Source organism: Pantherophis guttatus, chromosome 4 (assembly GCF_059756535.1).
Source record: "Pantherophis guttatus breed Tessera chromosome 4, ASM5975653v1, whole genome shotgun sequence".
Taxonomy (NCBI): Eukaryota; Metazoa; Chordata; class Lepidosauria; order Squamata; family Colubridae; genus Pantherophis; species Pantherophis guttatus.
In genome coordinates, this window is record NC_142066.1 from 30,930,616 (window position 1) to 30,948,252 (window position 17,637).

General features: G+C 39.7%; 1 protein-coding gene across 11 annotated transcripts in view; it reads right to left on the reverse strand.

The window, feature by feature from the left end:
* The window catches only part of PLEKHA4 (pleckstrin homology domain containing A4), a 78,424-nt gene that overhangs the window by 37,484 nt on the left and 23,303 nt on the right, over window positions 1–17,637 (reverse strand). For 8 of the 11 annotated variants that reach the window (XM_034423246.3, XM_087893915.1, XM_034423245.3 and 5 more), the window contains exons 2-3: window positions 4,331–4,439; window positions 1,420–1,530 (exon numbers count right to left, since the gene is read on the reverse strand). In XM_034423246.3, coding sequence (XP_034279137.1) covers window positions 1,420–1,530; window positions 4,331–4,414 — 195 coding nt within the window. In that variant the 5' untranslated portion in view covers window positions 4,415–4,439. Of the gene's footprint in view, window positions 1–1,419; window positions 1,531–4,330; window positions 4,440–6,232; window positions 6,373–17,637 lie in introns of those variants that run through there. The other 3 variants (XM_087893912.1, XM_087893913.1, XM_087893918.1) reach the window with 3 other exon arrangements.

The window sequence follows — 17,637 nt, forward strand, 5'->3', positions numbered from 1 at the left end:
CAGTCCCAATTACCATTGGGACTATCTATATCTGTTGGGAAGTGCCTGACAGGAAAATAAAAATTATGACACTATATCCAAATAAAACACAAAGGAAAATCATGTGAAGTTTAAAGCTCTTGGGCTGTATCTAACACAATGATAATGTCCTGGGAATGCCTTGGAAAATGTGTGAATAAGACATACCAGTGTCCAGAAACTATTGTTTTATAGTTGGTTCTTGACTTAAAACAGTTCATTTAGTGACTGTTCGAAGTTGCAAGGGCACTGAAAAAAGGGATTTATGACTCTTTTTCACGCTTACAACCGTTGCAGCATTCCCACGGTCACATGATCAAAATTCAGATACTTGGCAACTAGCTCATATTTATGACAGTTGCAGTGTCCCAGGGTCATGTGATCCAGGGGTGAAATGCTCCCGGTTCGGACCAGATCGCCTGATCTGGTAGCGATGGAGGTGGGTGGTTCGGAGAACCGGTAGCAAAACTCCCTGCCCCTCCCCCCCATGCCAAGCTGAGCCGCACAATCATCAGAGGCTTTTCTTTTACTTTTAAAAGCATTTTTTCTACAACCTCTTCGGCCGAAAAAATGCTTTTAAAAATAAAAAAAAAAAAGCCTCTGATGATCGCGCGGCTCAGCTGGGTTCGTCAAAGGCTTTTAAAAGCATTTTTTCTACGACCTCTTCAGAGCGAAGAGGTTGTAAAAAAATGCTTTCAAAAGTCCTGAGGATCCCAGCTGAGTTGCCTGATCGGCAGAGACTTTTTTTCTTTTAAATGCCTCTGACGATCAGGCAACTCAGCTTGGATCATCAGAGACATTTAAAAGAAAAAAAGCCTCTGACGATCAGGCAACTCAGCTGGGATCGTCAGAGCCTTTTGAAAATATTTTTTTACAACCTCTTTGCCGAAGAGGTTGTAGAAAAAATGGTTTTAAAAGTAAAAAAAAAAAATGGCCATGTCCACCCAGTCACATTACCCTCCCACCAAGCCATGCCCACAGAACCGGTAGTAGCAAATTTTAAATTTCACCACTGATGTGATCCCTTTTTGTGACCTTCTGACAAGCAAAGTCAATGGGGAAGCCCGATTCACTTATTAATCATGTTCTTAACGTAACAACTGCAGTGACCCACTTAACAACTGTAGTGAGAAAGATAGTAAAATGGAGCAGAACTCACTTAACAACTGTCTCGCTTAGCAACATAAATTTTGGGCTCAATTGTGGTTATAAGAAGTCTCTGTAATCGATTTTGTGAAAGCTTAAGGCTTTAAAATAAAAATTGCTTAAGTCTTAAAAGGTCCTATCAGACTCCTTCTGAGTTTGGCCTACTTTGATTAACACCGTTTCTTTCCTACAGATCTCCCTTAAGATCCATCCTCCCTCAAACTAAGAAACCTGCATTTCTCAGAAACTGTTTACCTGCTTATAAAGCCAGCCACGCATTATAACAGGAGAGTTAGGATCTCTCTTGATGGAGTTTGCTCTCTTCCCAAACGTATGCACTTTCCGGATTGGCCGGGCTACGTGTGGCTATGGAGAAACAAATGGATAAATGCAAAATCAACTTACTGTATAAACAGCACACTCTCTATTGAGCTATCCATCTGTTTAGCTCGACATTACTGATCTTAAACATAGTTTTCCAGAGTTTCAAAGCAAGAGTCCTAGTTGAAAAGCTAAGAACTGAACCTAAAATGAGCCCAGGTGGCGCAGTGGTTAGAATGCAGTACTGCAGGCTACTTCTGTTGACCGCCCAATGCCCGCAATTTAGCAGTTCAAATTTCACCAGGCTCAAGGTTGACAACTTGAGCCTTCCATCCTTCCGAGGTTGGTAAAATGAGGAGCCAGATTGTTGGGCCAATATGCTGACTCTGTAAAACCACTTAGAGCTGCAAAGCATTGTAAAGCAGTATATAAGTCTAAGTGCTATTGCTATTGCTAAAACCTCTATTAAGAAAATCGTGTCTCTTTCTCTTGCCCATAACAGGGCGAAAAAGGTGTTTCTGCTGCTCTCAAGGAATTTAAAATCTCAAAGTTAGAAATAAGAGGAAAGGGATGCATTAACAATGTATTTGAGGGCCAGGTGAAAAAAACCTGAGAAGACAGTATGTGGTCTCTTATGAAGAACATACTTGCCAAAAGAAGTGAAAAGAATGTGCATCTATACCAGAGGTCTTCAAACTTGGCAGCTTTAAGACTTGTGGACTTCAACTCCCAGAATTCTCCAGCCAGCATAGCATAGCTGGCTGGAGAATTCTGGGCATTGAAGTCCACAAGTCTTAAAGCTGCCAAGTTTGAAGACCTCTGATCTATACACTCAGTTACAGAAATCCAAACATAAATTGCAACAATGAGAATATAGTAAAATCGATGGAATGGATGAATGAGTCAGTGAAATACAGGCAGTCCTCAACTTACAACAGTTCATTTAGTGACTTTTAGAAGGTACAATGGCACTGAAAAAAAGTGAGTTATGACCATTTTTCACACTTATGGCTGTTGCAGCATCCCTGTGGTCATGTGAATCATATGCTTGACAACTGACTCACATTTATGATGGCTGCAGTGTCCCAGGGTCATGGGATCTCCTTTTGCCATCTTCTGACAAGCAAAGTCAATGGGTTCAGTGAAGCCAAATTCACTTAACCATGTTGTTAATTGAACAACTGCAGTGATTCACTTAACAAATGCGGCAAGAAAAGTCGTAAAACTCATTTAACATATTTCTCACTCAGAAATTTTGGACTCAATTGTGGTCGTAAGTTGAGGACAACTTGTAATGAAAATGAATGAATGTGAACAGAACATAAAAGTGAATCATTATAGGAAATATCAAGGAAGCTGGCCATATACAAAGAACAAATGAGAATTGTATCAGAAAACATTTTTTTCTCTTCCTGATGTTTTCCCCATAGGTATGAGGTCTGTTTTTTGGATCAAATGTTGATCCATTAGTTGCAACCATTAGTGGCAGAAAAAAAGTGACTGGATCAAAAGGAAGTGGAAGAAAATAAGTTTTGTCTGGATGAAATTGATAAGATCCTCAAAAGGAGAACTTCAAAGACTCAAAAGAATTGATGGACTTGATGGATGTCAGTATAGTCTGAACTAGGACAGAAAGAGCCCTGGTGGCGCAGCAGACTAAAGCACTGTTATTAACATCAGCTGCCTGCAATTACTGCAAGTTTAAATCTCACCAGGCTCAAGGTTGACTCAGCCTTCCATCCTTTCAAAGGTAGGTAAAATGAGGACCCAGATTGTGGGGGCAATAAACTGACTTTGTATAAATATACAAAAGTATGAAGGCTATTGCTTAACGCATTGTAAGCCACCCTGAGTCTCCGGAGAAGGGTGGCATATAAATCAAATAAAAAATAAAAAAATATACGGTGAATGGTACAAATGGATTTAACAGTATCTTACTTTGTTTTCCTTCATTACTTGCCTCCATTATTTTTTACTTATTTCTTTTAATTCCTTTTCTGTACTTTGTATAATGTTGCTTAGCTCCAAAGAGAGTATGCTTCCTGTTTCTCATAGTAAGCAATGGACATTTTAATTGTTATTAATGCATCATAAGGTTTAAAGAGCCTTGGTGGTGCAGCGGACTAAAGTACAGTTAAGTAGCACTTAGCTGCCAACTGCGTGCAATTATTGCGAGTTCAAATCTCACCAGGCTCAAGGTTGACTCAGCCTTCCATCCTTCCGAGGTAGGTAAAATGATTATGGGGGCAATAAGCTGACTTTGAATAAAAAAAAACACCGCTTGGGGCCTCCGAAAGCCCTACTAAGCAGGTATATACAAAAGTATGAAGGCTATTGCTTAACACATTGTAAGCCGCCCTGAGTCTCCGGAGAAGGGCGGCATATAAATCGAACCAATAAATAAACAATAAATAAATAAATAAGATTTTTAAACCATTAAAATTTTATCTAGGTGCATAGGAGACTGTTATATTGTGGCTTTATTCCTTGAAAAGTGCTTTATCTTTCTAAGGAACGAAAGGTCACACGCTGAGATTTTCTTTTCAAACCATCAAGATACCACCAGTGGCTAATGCAGGTATATAAGGACAAGAGTAAATATTTGAGGATTAGTAGTTGTTATGCAACTTTTTAGCTTTCTTTCTTTCTTGGAATAGGATTCTAGTGTTGTTCTTTTAAAAAGCACAAGTGTTTGACCCAAAAGATAACCAATTACTTTGAAGTTCTTTGAAAATAAGACTGAATGACAGCCCAACACTCAGGAAAAACAAATATAGGTGAAAAATGGTAAGTGACTCATTTTTATGTCTCATCTGTCAGGTTCCCACCAATGCCAGGTCATCACCTTTGTTCCCATGGAGACTGAAGAGATGGTGGCTGTACTGCTGGCTAAACTCAGACCACTTTTTGGTCGATCCCCTTCTGACATGGTCCCTGGTGAATTTGATGTTAATCTGCAAAAAAACAAACAAACAAACAAAAAAAAAAATAGAACATTATGTTATAAATGTGATGCTTTAGAGTAGTGTTTCTCAGTGGCAACTTTAGAAAGCATGGACTTCAACTCCCAGAATTCTTCAGCCAGCAATGTTGATTGGGGAATTCTGGGAATTGAAGTCCAAGCATCTTCAAATTGCCAAGGCTGAGAAACACTGCTTTAAAGGGAACTCACAAGTACAAGACCCCCAATTTGAAACAATCTGCTTTTGAGAAAGATAGAGCATATGTCTTCAGCTTTTCAAAAGGTATCAAATTTACCAAACTGGAGGTTTCAAGCAATTGGACAACTATTTACAGTATCTAGAATGGTATAAGATGTCCTGCTCAAACAGAGGGTTAGACTAGAAGACTTCTAAGGTCCCTCGCAACCTTGTTATTGTATGCAATTCTAATCCTAACCAATCAATTGGTGAATTTATATTTGATCAGTTCTTTAATCTTTACCTCTCTCTCTCCTCTTTGCAGACTTTCCTTTCCTTCCTAGTTTCTTTTTCCAACTCTTAACAAAAGTGAACTGAGCCTCTGCCTAGAATAATATATTGTCCTAATCCAGGTTTATCAAACAAGCCAGAGTGGCCTATTTCAGGAAATACGAACTCACTTCTCATAACAGCCTTGTAAATGAAGGTTCCAAATCTACAAAAGAATTTATTGGCCAACTGGGATCAGAGAGAAGGGAAGTCTTAAGCTCAGGGTTTCTTGCTGAATGTCTGTAATGAATCAGAAACTTTTATGCTAACTTCAGACCACAAATGGGAGACAACCTTTTTCCATCGGCCTGATCGTTGGATCTGCCCAGAATTCTTCTGTCACCTATGGCAACTAGATAATACTTAAATACAAAACTGGCTTATGATATCTGTAATTAGAATTTCGTCATCCTGAATTCCACCCAAAATCCAATGCATGACATGGAATTTGGATTCCTGAGCATATCAGCACTCTTGTTTCTATTGTTTCTGTTTTTTAAAGCCACAAGTTAAATTATTCCTATTTTTAAAGAAATGAGTCATTGTTCTAGTTATTTTTTTTTTATTAGCCATTTTCCAAAAATCCAAAAGATATGCATATTCAGTAAATAAATATAATGCTGTCCTTCATATTGGTAGATATATATTTTTTTTTGGTAGAAAATATGCAGGCCAGATTTGCTAACATATTTTGTTGTCAGGACATTTTATTAACAAAGCTCTTGGCGACTTTAGTTAGCAGTAAAGTTTTTTTTAGTTCTGTTAAGCATAACACGGAATAGGAAAAATATTGTGCCCTGCTAAGTCTTTATTTCCGCCCCACAAAACTAGCACCCCCATAAATCTCTGTATCAATTCCACCCCCTCCTCCCAATTTAGAGTCCTGGATCATTTTCTTCATATTTACAGCATAATCTTTAGGAATCAACCCCACCCCCCTGGTATCAATTAAATTTATGTTGAAATCTGTATTAACCTGTTTTGTTCCCTTCCTTACTTTATGTCAGAGCAAAATTTCAAAGAGGAGGGGGGGGCAGAATTAAAAGTTTTTAGAAGCAGAAAAGCTTACAAAGAATCCAGCCTGCTTTCATTAAAACCCTTTCATTCATTCCTCCATCTAACACATTTACTATGAGTTTTTGCCTGCTCCATTGATCTTTTCTTTTTCTTTTAAATGGAGCCGAAACTCAAAATGGAAGTATTGAAACTACAAAAGTTATTCCTCTGTTTGGCCCTCAGCCATTAATTCCCTCTAGTTATTTTTGGATCAAACCCACCTGCTCGTGTCTGGCATCTCTTTCCAGACAGTATCGACTTGAAGATGGGAAATTCCATCCCTTTTGCTGCCAGCAGAATTCTGTGGTTACTTGTCCCCTTTGTTGTTAAACACCAGAACCTCCACATTTTTAAATATCTGAGATTTTAACTCTCTCAGGCCAGTTTTGATTCACGCTTAATGGCGTTTTGAGCTTCCTTCTTCTCAGTTACCAATGATAGTCTTTGTTATTGTTGATTTCCATGCATAATTCATATTTTGTTGAGAGCAAGCATTATTTGACACCCTAAAGGTCTACCGGGCAGCAATTACAATAATTTTAAAATACCACAACTTCTGCTTACAGGCATGCCATTGGTGCGAATTATACCTACATTTTTAAAAATCTTTAATTATTAGTGGATCCCTAAGCGGTTAAGGGAGTACAGCATGTGACCTCTCCCGAACAGCTATCAAAACATGAATTTTAATGTGAAAGAAGTATTAAATAGATAGGAAGTAATTTAATTGTATCAAATTATGGATTTTAAATTACATTTAATATTTAAATCAAACTTTTGCAAAACTCAAAACTTTGATCTGTCCTGCCCAATTTTTGGACCCCTCCATCCCATGATGCCACTTAACACCAAAAGCAGCCTTTGCCCACCCCTCAAACAATGACACAGCTCCAATGTATAATATAAAATATGCTAAAACAATCCTGTAAAATTACAGTACAGGTAGTCCTCAACTTACAACAGTTCATTTAGTTCACAGTTACAAGGCCATTGAATAAAGTGAGTTGTGACTGTTTTTTACACTTATGACTACTGCAGCATCCCCATGGTCACATGATCAAAATTCAGATGCTTGGCAACTGACCCGTATTTATGACAGTTGCAGTGTTCCGGGGTCATGCGAGCACCTTTTGCAAACATCTGACAAGCAAAGTCAATGGGAAAGCCAGATTCACTTAACAACCATGTCACTAATTTAACAACTGCAGTGATTCACTTAACAATTATGACAGGAAAGGTCGTAAAATGGAACAAAGTTTACTTAACAAATGTCTCACTTAGCAACAAAAGTTTCGCACTCAGTTGTGGTTGTAAGTTGAGGACTAGCTGTATTTCCATACAACCAATCAGAATATCAATTTCGCACAGTAGTTCAGTGATCACAACAGAGACTGGCAATTTGGTCATTAAGCAAAGCAGTCAATAAACAAAACCAAGACTGTGCTTATGACCTTTAGCCTTACAGATCTGCAAAGGCTATAAATCTGAGCGCTGGTCATAACATTACATTTTGATTACCATCGTAACTGCGAATGGTTACCAGTTTCCAAATGAAAATTACCTTATCAAATATTGGGAGAAGAGACCTGAGCAAAGAGATAAGAGTTTAAAACAATCTTGGATGGTTGTATGTCGAGGACTACTTCTTAACCAATGGTAATTTGCCATCCACCATAACAAGGCAAAGAAGACAACAATGAAACAAAGCATTTTGCGCAAAACTTCTTCCCAAACAACACTGACTAGCAACACATTTTGTCTCATGATCTCCAACCAAAGGGCACCTCCATAACTCCTGGCACACTTAGCCTTTGCATTCCATCTCTCCCTCCCACCTCTTACCCTGGCTATGACGCCAAGTGGATGAATGGAGCATTGATTTAGGAAAGACCCCCCTCACCCCGGCTTGATCCTGAACAGCAAGGGGAGCACTGAAGGCCCTTATTCAAACACCCACATTGAGTTTGAGGAACGTCATGTTTCTGCCTTCGCCTGGAGCCATAGAGAAAGATGGAATATTTAGCAGATACAATGAGGGAACTGGAAAACAGCAGCTTGACCTTCCCCAAAATCATGGGACTGGTCTGGAAAAGAACCATCTTTACAAATGCACTACATGATGCAAAGTGCAAGACTTGGATAGGTTGCTTCCAAGTTTGGTATTTAGGACCATAAAGTTTAGCATGAGGAAGACACTTTATCGCAATGCAATTTAAAGAGGCGAGCGATATACAATGGCTCTTCCCCTTGCTTTAATTTTTAACATGCTAATTTGTACTATTCACTACTTAGAATGATGCTTCATGCTAAATTATGATTTATTTTAAATTTTGGGAGGAGTAAGCCTCAATGGTTGGGTCCCCACTTGATATCAAGTCAATGGCTATATATGGCTAGTTCATATATAACAAAAACTTATCACATTTTGACTCAATGCAATGTGTGAATCTTATCAGAAGCTGCTACAGCCATCTGCTTGTTTCCAAATTCAAGGATTTCAAGATTGCGAACTGACCATGCAAGAAAATATACCAGTGAATGGCAACACGTTATACTTTGGGAGCAATAAAAATGAGGAAAAAAGCCAACTTTGGTGATGAGACATGATCCCAGTTTGTAATTGGTGAAGATAAGATTCAATTTTGAATTTATATCCATCAAGTTTAACATTACTCATCTAAGGCTCTAAAAGATGTCAGAATTCCAATTCCCAATGTTCCTAGCCCAATTCTAAAATGTTTAGCAAGCAAGCAGACCTTCAGCATTTAGGGCAAGCCCTACCATTAAGCTAGGGTTTCCCAACCTCAGTGACTTTAAATATGTGGACTTCAACTCCTAGAATTCTCTGGTATGAAATGCTTCCTGGAGAATTCTGGGAGTTGAAGTCCATGCATCTTAAAGTTTCCGAAGGGAGGAAACCGTGCGTGCACTAAACAAAGTAAGATAGCTGCCAGGAGAATACATGCCACATGGAATGGCCCATGTCTTTTAAACTTGCTTTCTCCCTTCACATGTAGCTCAGGATACAGTTCTATTAAAGGGACAATCAACTGTCAAATCAGTCGAATTCTGAACCTGTTTTGCAGCAGAGACCAGGAAGAGAGGGGGCAGTTACCATATTGCTTATTGAAGAAAAGTATCAAAGCTAATCTGTCAAATCTCAAGTGTCTTTCTAGGCCTTCCAGAAGACACCAGAGATTGGACTCTCCTGCTTGAAATAATCTGTTCCATCACAGAGATCCTGTCAAGATGGGAGAAAGCATGCAATTCTCTAGAACTTCCCTTTCTAGAATTTGTAAAAATGCTTAGCAAGAATTTAGTATGAGGGACAGGGGTGTCAATAAAAAACACATCATGCCAAACCAATCTTATTTCATTCTTCAACACAGTGACTAAATTAGTAGATCAATTAAACACTGTGGACATAATATACTTAAACTTCAGCAAGGCATTCAACAAAGTAGATCACAGCCTACTTCTTGGTAAACTAGAAAAAAGTGGCATAGATAGCATCACCATCAGATGGATTTGTATCTGGTTGACAAACCATACTCAATGAGTAGTCCTTAATGGTACTACATCTACATGGAGGGAAATTATCAGTGGTAGGGTTGCCAGGTCTGCTTCCAAAAAATAGCGGACAAGCGGGGGTGGGGGGGTGGGGGCTTAAGTAGTAAAAAAATTAAAAAAAATTTACAATTAAATTATATATTTTCTTACAAACATTTTAACACGTATTAAAATAATCACTTCAAAACTTTGCTTAAAATTCAAAACATCAAATATATTATAATAATATGTAAAATATTAAATTACATTTTACTTTGCTGTCGTGTGTATTTTTTATTTGACTGCGCAGCTTTGATCAATTCTTTGTGTTTAAGGAATAATTCTTTAATTTCAGTACAACACTGAGAAATATTAAAAAATATACAAGGTTCACTTCGAACTGATGGTACAAGCAGTCGGTTACGTTCGTCAGTCCACAAATTTCCCATGACGCTGAAAATTCGTTCAACATTTGCATTTGATACCGGAATTGATGCACAATACTGGAACAGTTTCAATAAACTCGGAGCTGGCTCTTTCATTCTAACTTATGAAAAAAAAGACAAAAAGCGATTCTCCTATCCTTATTCTCTTAGACTGTACAGCTTTAGATTACGTACCATTTCATCATAAAGCTTTTGAATAAAAAAAATGTCCACTATTTTGTGAAAAAAAATAGTGAAGATAATGTGAAAAAAGCGGACTGTCCGCTCAAATAGTGGACACCTGGCAACTCTAAGTGGGGTACCACAAGATTCCATTGTAGGCCCAGTACTCTTCAATATCTTCATAAACAACTTAGATGAGTGAATAGAAGGGGAACTTACCAAATTTTTGGATGATACTAAGCTGACAGAAATAGCCAATACGCCTAGATGATAGGCTCAGGATCTGTTTTAGAGGAGACAAAGCTTTAAAGAGCTAAAGCTCCTTCAGCTTTAAAGAGACAAAGAACCATCCAGGATGCTAAATTGGTGTCCTCCAAGCACCCTGAGTCAGATTACTGAGTATATACCATTTCTGATATCTACAATACACTCAATGTTAATGTCATTCCAGGTTCCCAAAGAAAACTTAAATCAGTGTTTCTCAACCTTGGCACCTTTAAGATGGGTGGACTTCAATTCCCAGAATCTCCTGGCCAACAGGATTCTGGGAGTTGAAGTCTACCCATCTTAAAGTTGCCAAGATTGAAAAACACTGAACTAAGTGCTTAATTAGTCTCATTAAAAAAAATGCCCCAGGGGAAAAGCTTGTTTTTCTTTCCCTCCAGGAAGCTTGGAATAAATGCTGGTTATGAGTTCTACTGAGAAACTGGAGATCTGGCAGCTGTCCAAAGATGCCAGGGCTGGATGCCTAGCTTGCAATGGACCACCCAGGTTAAGTAATGTAGTTTCATTCTCAGCTGCCAACTGTAATAAAACATTACAGCATATATTGCTGCAAATATTGTTGTAAACAATATTCAAGAAACAAACACAAGCTGCTTCAAATTCTCTGAAATGGCTATATAAATATTTTGGGGTGTAGATGAAGAGCTGCTGAAAAGTGGATGATTTACCGCATCACCAGATTAAAACTCCCATCGTTCCCAGCCATGGCAGTTGATGACCCTACTAAAGTAGTTGAATTGATAAGGTTGCATGCAATCTTCCTCCAAAAGTCACCAATTGCAGGATTGCTGGTTGAGCATCAGAGGCGTAATGAGAAGTCCTGGGAAGTTTCTTTTGATTTAGTTCTATGTATGAATAGAATTCAGCAAACTGGCTTTCTCAGGGCATTATCCAACAAAATACTAATATGAAAAAAATATTTAAAAATGACATGTAATTGTCGTTTCTTTTTTCTTTTTTAATTGAGTTGAGTAGTTAAAAGCTAGATAGCAGTTTGAGTTTGCACGTTTTAGCATTCAAGGTGGGCTATGCCATTGTGTTCCCAACTCTAGCCTGATACACTTTCTCCACAGCAGTGCCTTGCTTTGTTCAGGTTGTTAACTCAAATTTCTCTCTCTCCCTCCCTCCCGCCCCCCACCCCACCCTTCAAACAACACACAGAAGAGGTTTTGAAATGTCCTAATACCATAGCTTAGTTCTGGCACTTCACAGTTTGACCAAAGGTCAGGATGAAATTAAGTATTTACATGGTCAAATTTGGTTTTTTGCAGCTGTCTGGTAAGTTTAACTCTTCCCCAACAACTTCTGAAGAGAGAAAAAGTTCTAGAGAAAGTACACAAACACAGAAGGCTCCAGATAAAGAAGGAAACTCCAGATATGATTTGCAAGAAGACAACAATTGCTCCACCCACAAAGACACACAACACGCTCCAGTTTGTTTGGAAACCATTCATGTTATGGTAGGCCACTGTTCTTCTGTTAAATCCATGGTTAGAAAGAGAGGGAACTATGAAGACTTGCTGAAATGACCAAATTGCCCTGTTTGATTAGAGAAAAGACAATACCTCTATCAGGGGTGAAATTCAGCAGGTTCTGGAGAACTGGTAGCAGAAATTTGGAGTAGTTTGGAGAACTGGCAAATACCACTTCTGGCTGGCCCCCGAGTGGGGTGGGAATGGAAATTTTGAAATATCCTTCCCCTACCACGCCCACCAAGCCAAGCCAAGCCAAGCCACACCACGCCCAAGCCACGCCCACAGAACCGGTAGTAAAAAAATTTGAACTGCACCACTGACCTACATCTACTGCTCACTAGCAACCACTTACAGACTTTTTTCATAAAACAGAAAACAATGAACTTCTGATCTATGGTTTTGACTATTAGTATAGATTAAGGAAAGAAGAGAGTCATGATGTAACTTTACAGAAAAGAGTAACTTTACATTTACTGGTGTAAAGATTGGAAGCCTCTATCTCTTTTTCTTTCTTTCCTATTTTTCTTCTATTTTTTTTCTTTTTACAATTTAGCTTTCTCTTTTATTGCTTTTTTCTTTCTTATTCTATATTACTTTGCATTTTTATTCTTTTTTAAACTTTCAGTAAAATCCTTTTTTAAAAAAAAGAGAGAGAGAGAGAGACCCTATAAAGTGTTTCATTCCACATTCATTCATCATAGTCATTGTATCAACACTCCTAGGGGTGATTAATTGCTTTGAAAAGGTTCAAAACTCTTAACCTATCTACTTTAGTGCTTATTTTGCTTGTAAAATGAATTAGGCATGTCCTTCTTAGAAAAACAGGGCTATTTACTACAAATTCTGGTGATGCAATCCCAAGGGATTCAAAGACTTGGGGCCCTATATGACTATTCCCACCTACCTTACAGCATTTTTCTCTTACTCTATACATGTTTGCTTTGAATTTAAGTTCCACTGAATTCAATAATATATTACATTTAGGAAAACATAGTTCTCCTCCCCACACAAACTGACCTCAAAATGTGCATCTTATCCTTCCTCTATTTTCCAAGGTTCTATGCCGTACATATTTCTTCTACAACAGAGATGGAAACCATTTTAAGTGTTCCTGCACGTCAGTTTTCATCAGATGCAACCAGGGGAGTCAACAGAGATTATAGGAGTTCAAACAAATTTAAGGGGCCACAGGTTTATTATTCATGCCTTTAAAACTTTAGGTTAAAATAAAGGGATAGCTTTTAACTATGAAGTTCAATTAGAATTGTGAACTTCCAAAATAATTCCATGCACTAAACAGGATTTTACAGTAACGAGCTGGTTGATATTCACACTTTACACGACATCTTGAAATGCTGCAGCAACTATATCTGGCACCTACAAACATCTCCCCCGGTCTGTCCTCCCCCAAATATATCTTTATGCACACATCATTTTTAAAAAATTTCTCTGCCGCTCTATTCTCTTCAACTCCCACCCAATGCTAATATTTTGGATAATCTAACCCTGACCTCTTGTTTAGACTGTACCCCTAAAGTTATGTAAAGAGAGAAAATATTCAAGGCATTTTCTACTATCCAATTTCAAAGCCACATAGTTCAACTGAAACCTGTTCAAGATTCTTTCATTGCTATCCTGCTCTGTTGAATGATCTGTTTCTTGTTTCTGCATCTTTAGAATGTATGTTTATGTAAGAATTATGATTCTAATTTATAGGTTACATGGCAGGAATGGGGGAACTTTCAGCCCATGGGCCTACTATGGCTATGAATGAGGCCTTCCACAAATCACTTTCCTTTAAGAGCTCCAGAAAGTGCTGCAGATACAAAACCTACAATCTCGACTTTCACCTCGTCCATCCTGTGGTTCTCAAAGGGAAAGTACTAAGCCAAGCAAGCATCACATTTGAAGCTGCTCTTCAAAGGCAGTTCTGTCTTGGCCAACCAGTAACTTCTGCAAAGGAGGACGTCATGGAGCAGCAAAGATTAGACAAGCCAATGTGCACATTTTGTATTGGATCATATTGGACTTTTAGCATGATTTTGGTTCAGTCCAGTGATAAAATTCTTTTTTTTTACTACCGGTTCTGTGGGCGTGGCTTGGTGGGTGTGGTTTGGTTTGGTGGGCATGGCTTGGTGGGCATGGCAGGGAAAGGATACTGCAAAATCCCCATTCCCTCCTCACTCCTGGGGGAAGGATATTGCAAAATCTCCATTCCCACCCCACTCCTGGGCCAGCCAGAGGTAGTATTTGCCGGTTCTCTGAACTACTCAAAATTTATTTATTTATTTATTTATATTTGATTTTTATTTGATTTATATGCCGCCCTTCTCCAGAGACTCAGGGCGGCTTACAATGCGTTAAGCAATAGCCTTCATACTTTTGTATATTTATACAAAGTCAGCTTATTGCCCCCACAAACTGGGTCCTCATTTAACCTACCTTAGAAAGGATGGAAGGCTGAGTCAACCTTGAGCCTGGTAAGATTCGAACCTGCAGAAATTGCAGGCAGCTGTGTTAATTACAGGGTGCATTAAACCACTGTACTACCAAGGCTCCTTTTCTGCTACCGGTTTTCCGAACTACTCAAAATTTCCACTACCAATCTCCAGAACCTGTCAGAACCTGATGGATTTCACCCCTGGTTCAGTCCACTTGAAGTTTCTCCAATTGATCAAACATTGATAGCTACTTTCAGGATAGCAAAACTGGGATCACGGGTTCCCTTCCTTGGCACCTTAACTTTTTTCCATACAAGATGAGATGATTTGTGGTCTCATTGTGGAAAGAAAAATGTATGCTAACAGGGATGAAGCACTAATGGCCTTGTCCTCTGTCATCCTCTGATTTGTTCAATATATATATATGTGATTCAGTATTATAATTCAGAAGTAGATTCAGCCTTTAGACTGAAGCAATCCCATAAGTACACCATTGTGTGTCAACAGATCAAGAAAATGTTTTATCTTTATTGCGCACATTACTACTTCACTATTTCCTCACTGGGTTCATTTTCTTTCCTCTGTTCTAGCCACCTTTGAAATAGATTGAATCTATGGGACTCAAAATTCCCATCCAGCTTGAAAATCAGTTCAGAATTTTGGAATTGCACCATTACATTGGAAGGGCTACCTGGTTCCAGGTGAGAGCTGTACTTCAATCTCTTAATCTTATATATTTCTAAAGCTTGAGGACACTAGCAAACCAAAGACACAGCACAGCTTTTCCAACTGCTTTCTTTAACAGATTACTGCAGCCAATCTGGCAACGGAAACACCTGAGGGTTACCACCAGAAAATTTTTTTTATTTTATTTTATTTTTCAATTTATATACCGCCCTTCTCCCTGAGGACTCAGGGCGGTGCACAGCCAGAATTAAAAACATGAAATACAAATATTAAAAACAATTAAAATCTATATAAATTTGGCCCAAAATTTAAAAAACCACAAACCAATTAAACATTTAAAAATTTTAAAAAAATTTCTTCCTAAACCAGCCCGGCTTGCTGGAAAAAGTGGGTTTTAAGGGCACGGTGGAAGGCACTGAGGTCTTGGATTCTCCTTATCTCTGGGGGCAGCTGATTCCAGAGGGTAGGTGCCCCCACAGAGAAGGCTCTCCCCCTGGGGGTCACCAGCCTACATTGTTTGGCTGATGGCACCCTGAGGAGGCCCTCTCTGTGGGAGCGCACGGGTCGCTGGGAGGTCGTCGGTAGCAGCAGGCGGTCTCGAAGATAGCTAGGCCCTATGCCATGGAGCGCTTTAAAGGTGATAACCAACACCTTGAAGCGCACCCGGAAGACCACCGGGAGCCAGTGCAGCTCGCGCAGGAGCGGTATTACATGGGAGCGCCATGCTGCTCCCATCACTACCCGCGCTGCTGCGTTCTGGACCAGCTGGAGCCTCCGGGTGCCCCTCAAGGGGAGCCCCATGTAGAGACCATTGCAGTAGTCAAGGCGAGAGGTGACGAGGGCGTGAGTGATGTTCTCTGGACCCAATGAGAAGATTGGGTTCACATATCATGATAAGCTATGATTTAGGGCTTGGCTCAATGATAAATGAGCCCAGTAAATTGGGTATATTTACCCAATGCTAATATAGGTAGCAGTGTTCCAATATTTGCCACAAAGAAGAGGGAGTCAAGCTATTCTCCAAAGCACCTGAAGGCAGGACAAGAAGCAATGGATGGAACTTAATCAAGGAGAGAACCAACCTAGAACTAAGGAGAAATTTCCTGACAGTTAGAATAATTAATCAGTGTGGACAACTTGCCTCTAGAAGTGGTGGGTGCTCCAATGATTGAGGTTTTTAAGAAAGGATTGGGCAATCATTTATCTGAAATGGTACAGGATTTCCTGCTTGAGCAGGAGGTTGGACTAGAATAGTGATGGCTAACCTTTTTGCTGTCACGTGCCAAAAGGGGGTGGAGAGCGGGGGGATCATGCGCGTGTGTGCCCACACCCATAATTCAATGCCCACCCATGCCCTGCCCTCCCGCACACATGTGCTCCTCCCACGCTCCCCCCACTTTTGGCACGTGATGGCACAGTGGGCCCGTTTTTCACTCTCCCCATGCTCCAGAGGCTTTCTAGGAGCCTGGGGAGGGCAAACGGCCTTCCTCAGCCCCACCCCGGAGGCTTTCCGGAGGCTGGAAACAGCCCATTTCCTGACTTCCGGTAGGCTCGGGAGGCCCGAAAATCAGCTGGCCGGTGGGCACATGTGTGCTGGAGCTGAGCTAGGGCAACGCTCGTGTGCCCTCAGATATGGCTCTGCGTGCCACCTGTGACACCCGTGCCATAGGTTCGCCATCACAGGACTAGAAGGTCCCTTCCAATTCCGTTATTCTGTATCATAGTTGTTGAAGGGTGAACCAAGCACAGATTTACCTGGAAACATTTCTAGCTCATCTCCAGCAAAGAAATGAAGTGTACAGCCTAACCTGGATATGAGGGGTCCTTGGTGCCCTCTGAGCTTGCTTGTTTTCTTGCAGATGTTGCATTACCCAAATTAGGTAATATCATCAATGCTAGAGTAGTTTGGGTATTGAAATGTCTGTAAGAATACAAGCAAGCTCAGAGAGCACCAAGGATCCCTCATGTCAACCCTGTGTTACCAATAATCCTTCTTTATTAGTAACCTGGATGTGTTTACTCAATAGCAAACCCCAAAGCATTCATCCAATTTGTTTCTAGGTCCATTCAGTGGTAGCTACACATTGCAATCCTTCACATGCCTACTATGCTGCATAGGTTATCTTACAAAAGGAATTAGAACTGGAAAATAACTTTGCTTATGCAGCTTTGCTCTTCCAAAGCTTCCTTTCCTTATCTGCTGGCATAGCTCAAGAAATCAAGAGAAAGGTACCACCACTGACGTCCTGCTTTGAGGTGACACCTTCCTAAGGGGAGAATCATGTCTGTGAAGAAAAACATTGTATCTCAAAAGGGTTCTCCACAAAGTTATAACCAAAGGTATCCTGCTGCCTGCAATTCATTTCTCAAGAATCCACAGGAATGATCAATTCTATAATGGATTCCACATGGATTTCTCCATAGGACTTCAGACTATCCCCCAAAAGGTCTTGCCAAGCAATTAACTTATTTAGATGAACTGTGAAGCTTTATGAACCAGAAAATCAATCAAAAGTAAATTGTATATATTGCAAAAGCAGAGCGAGAATAGCAAGATCTTTTGAAGTTGGTTATTTAAGAG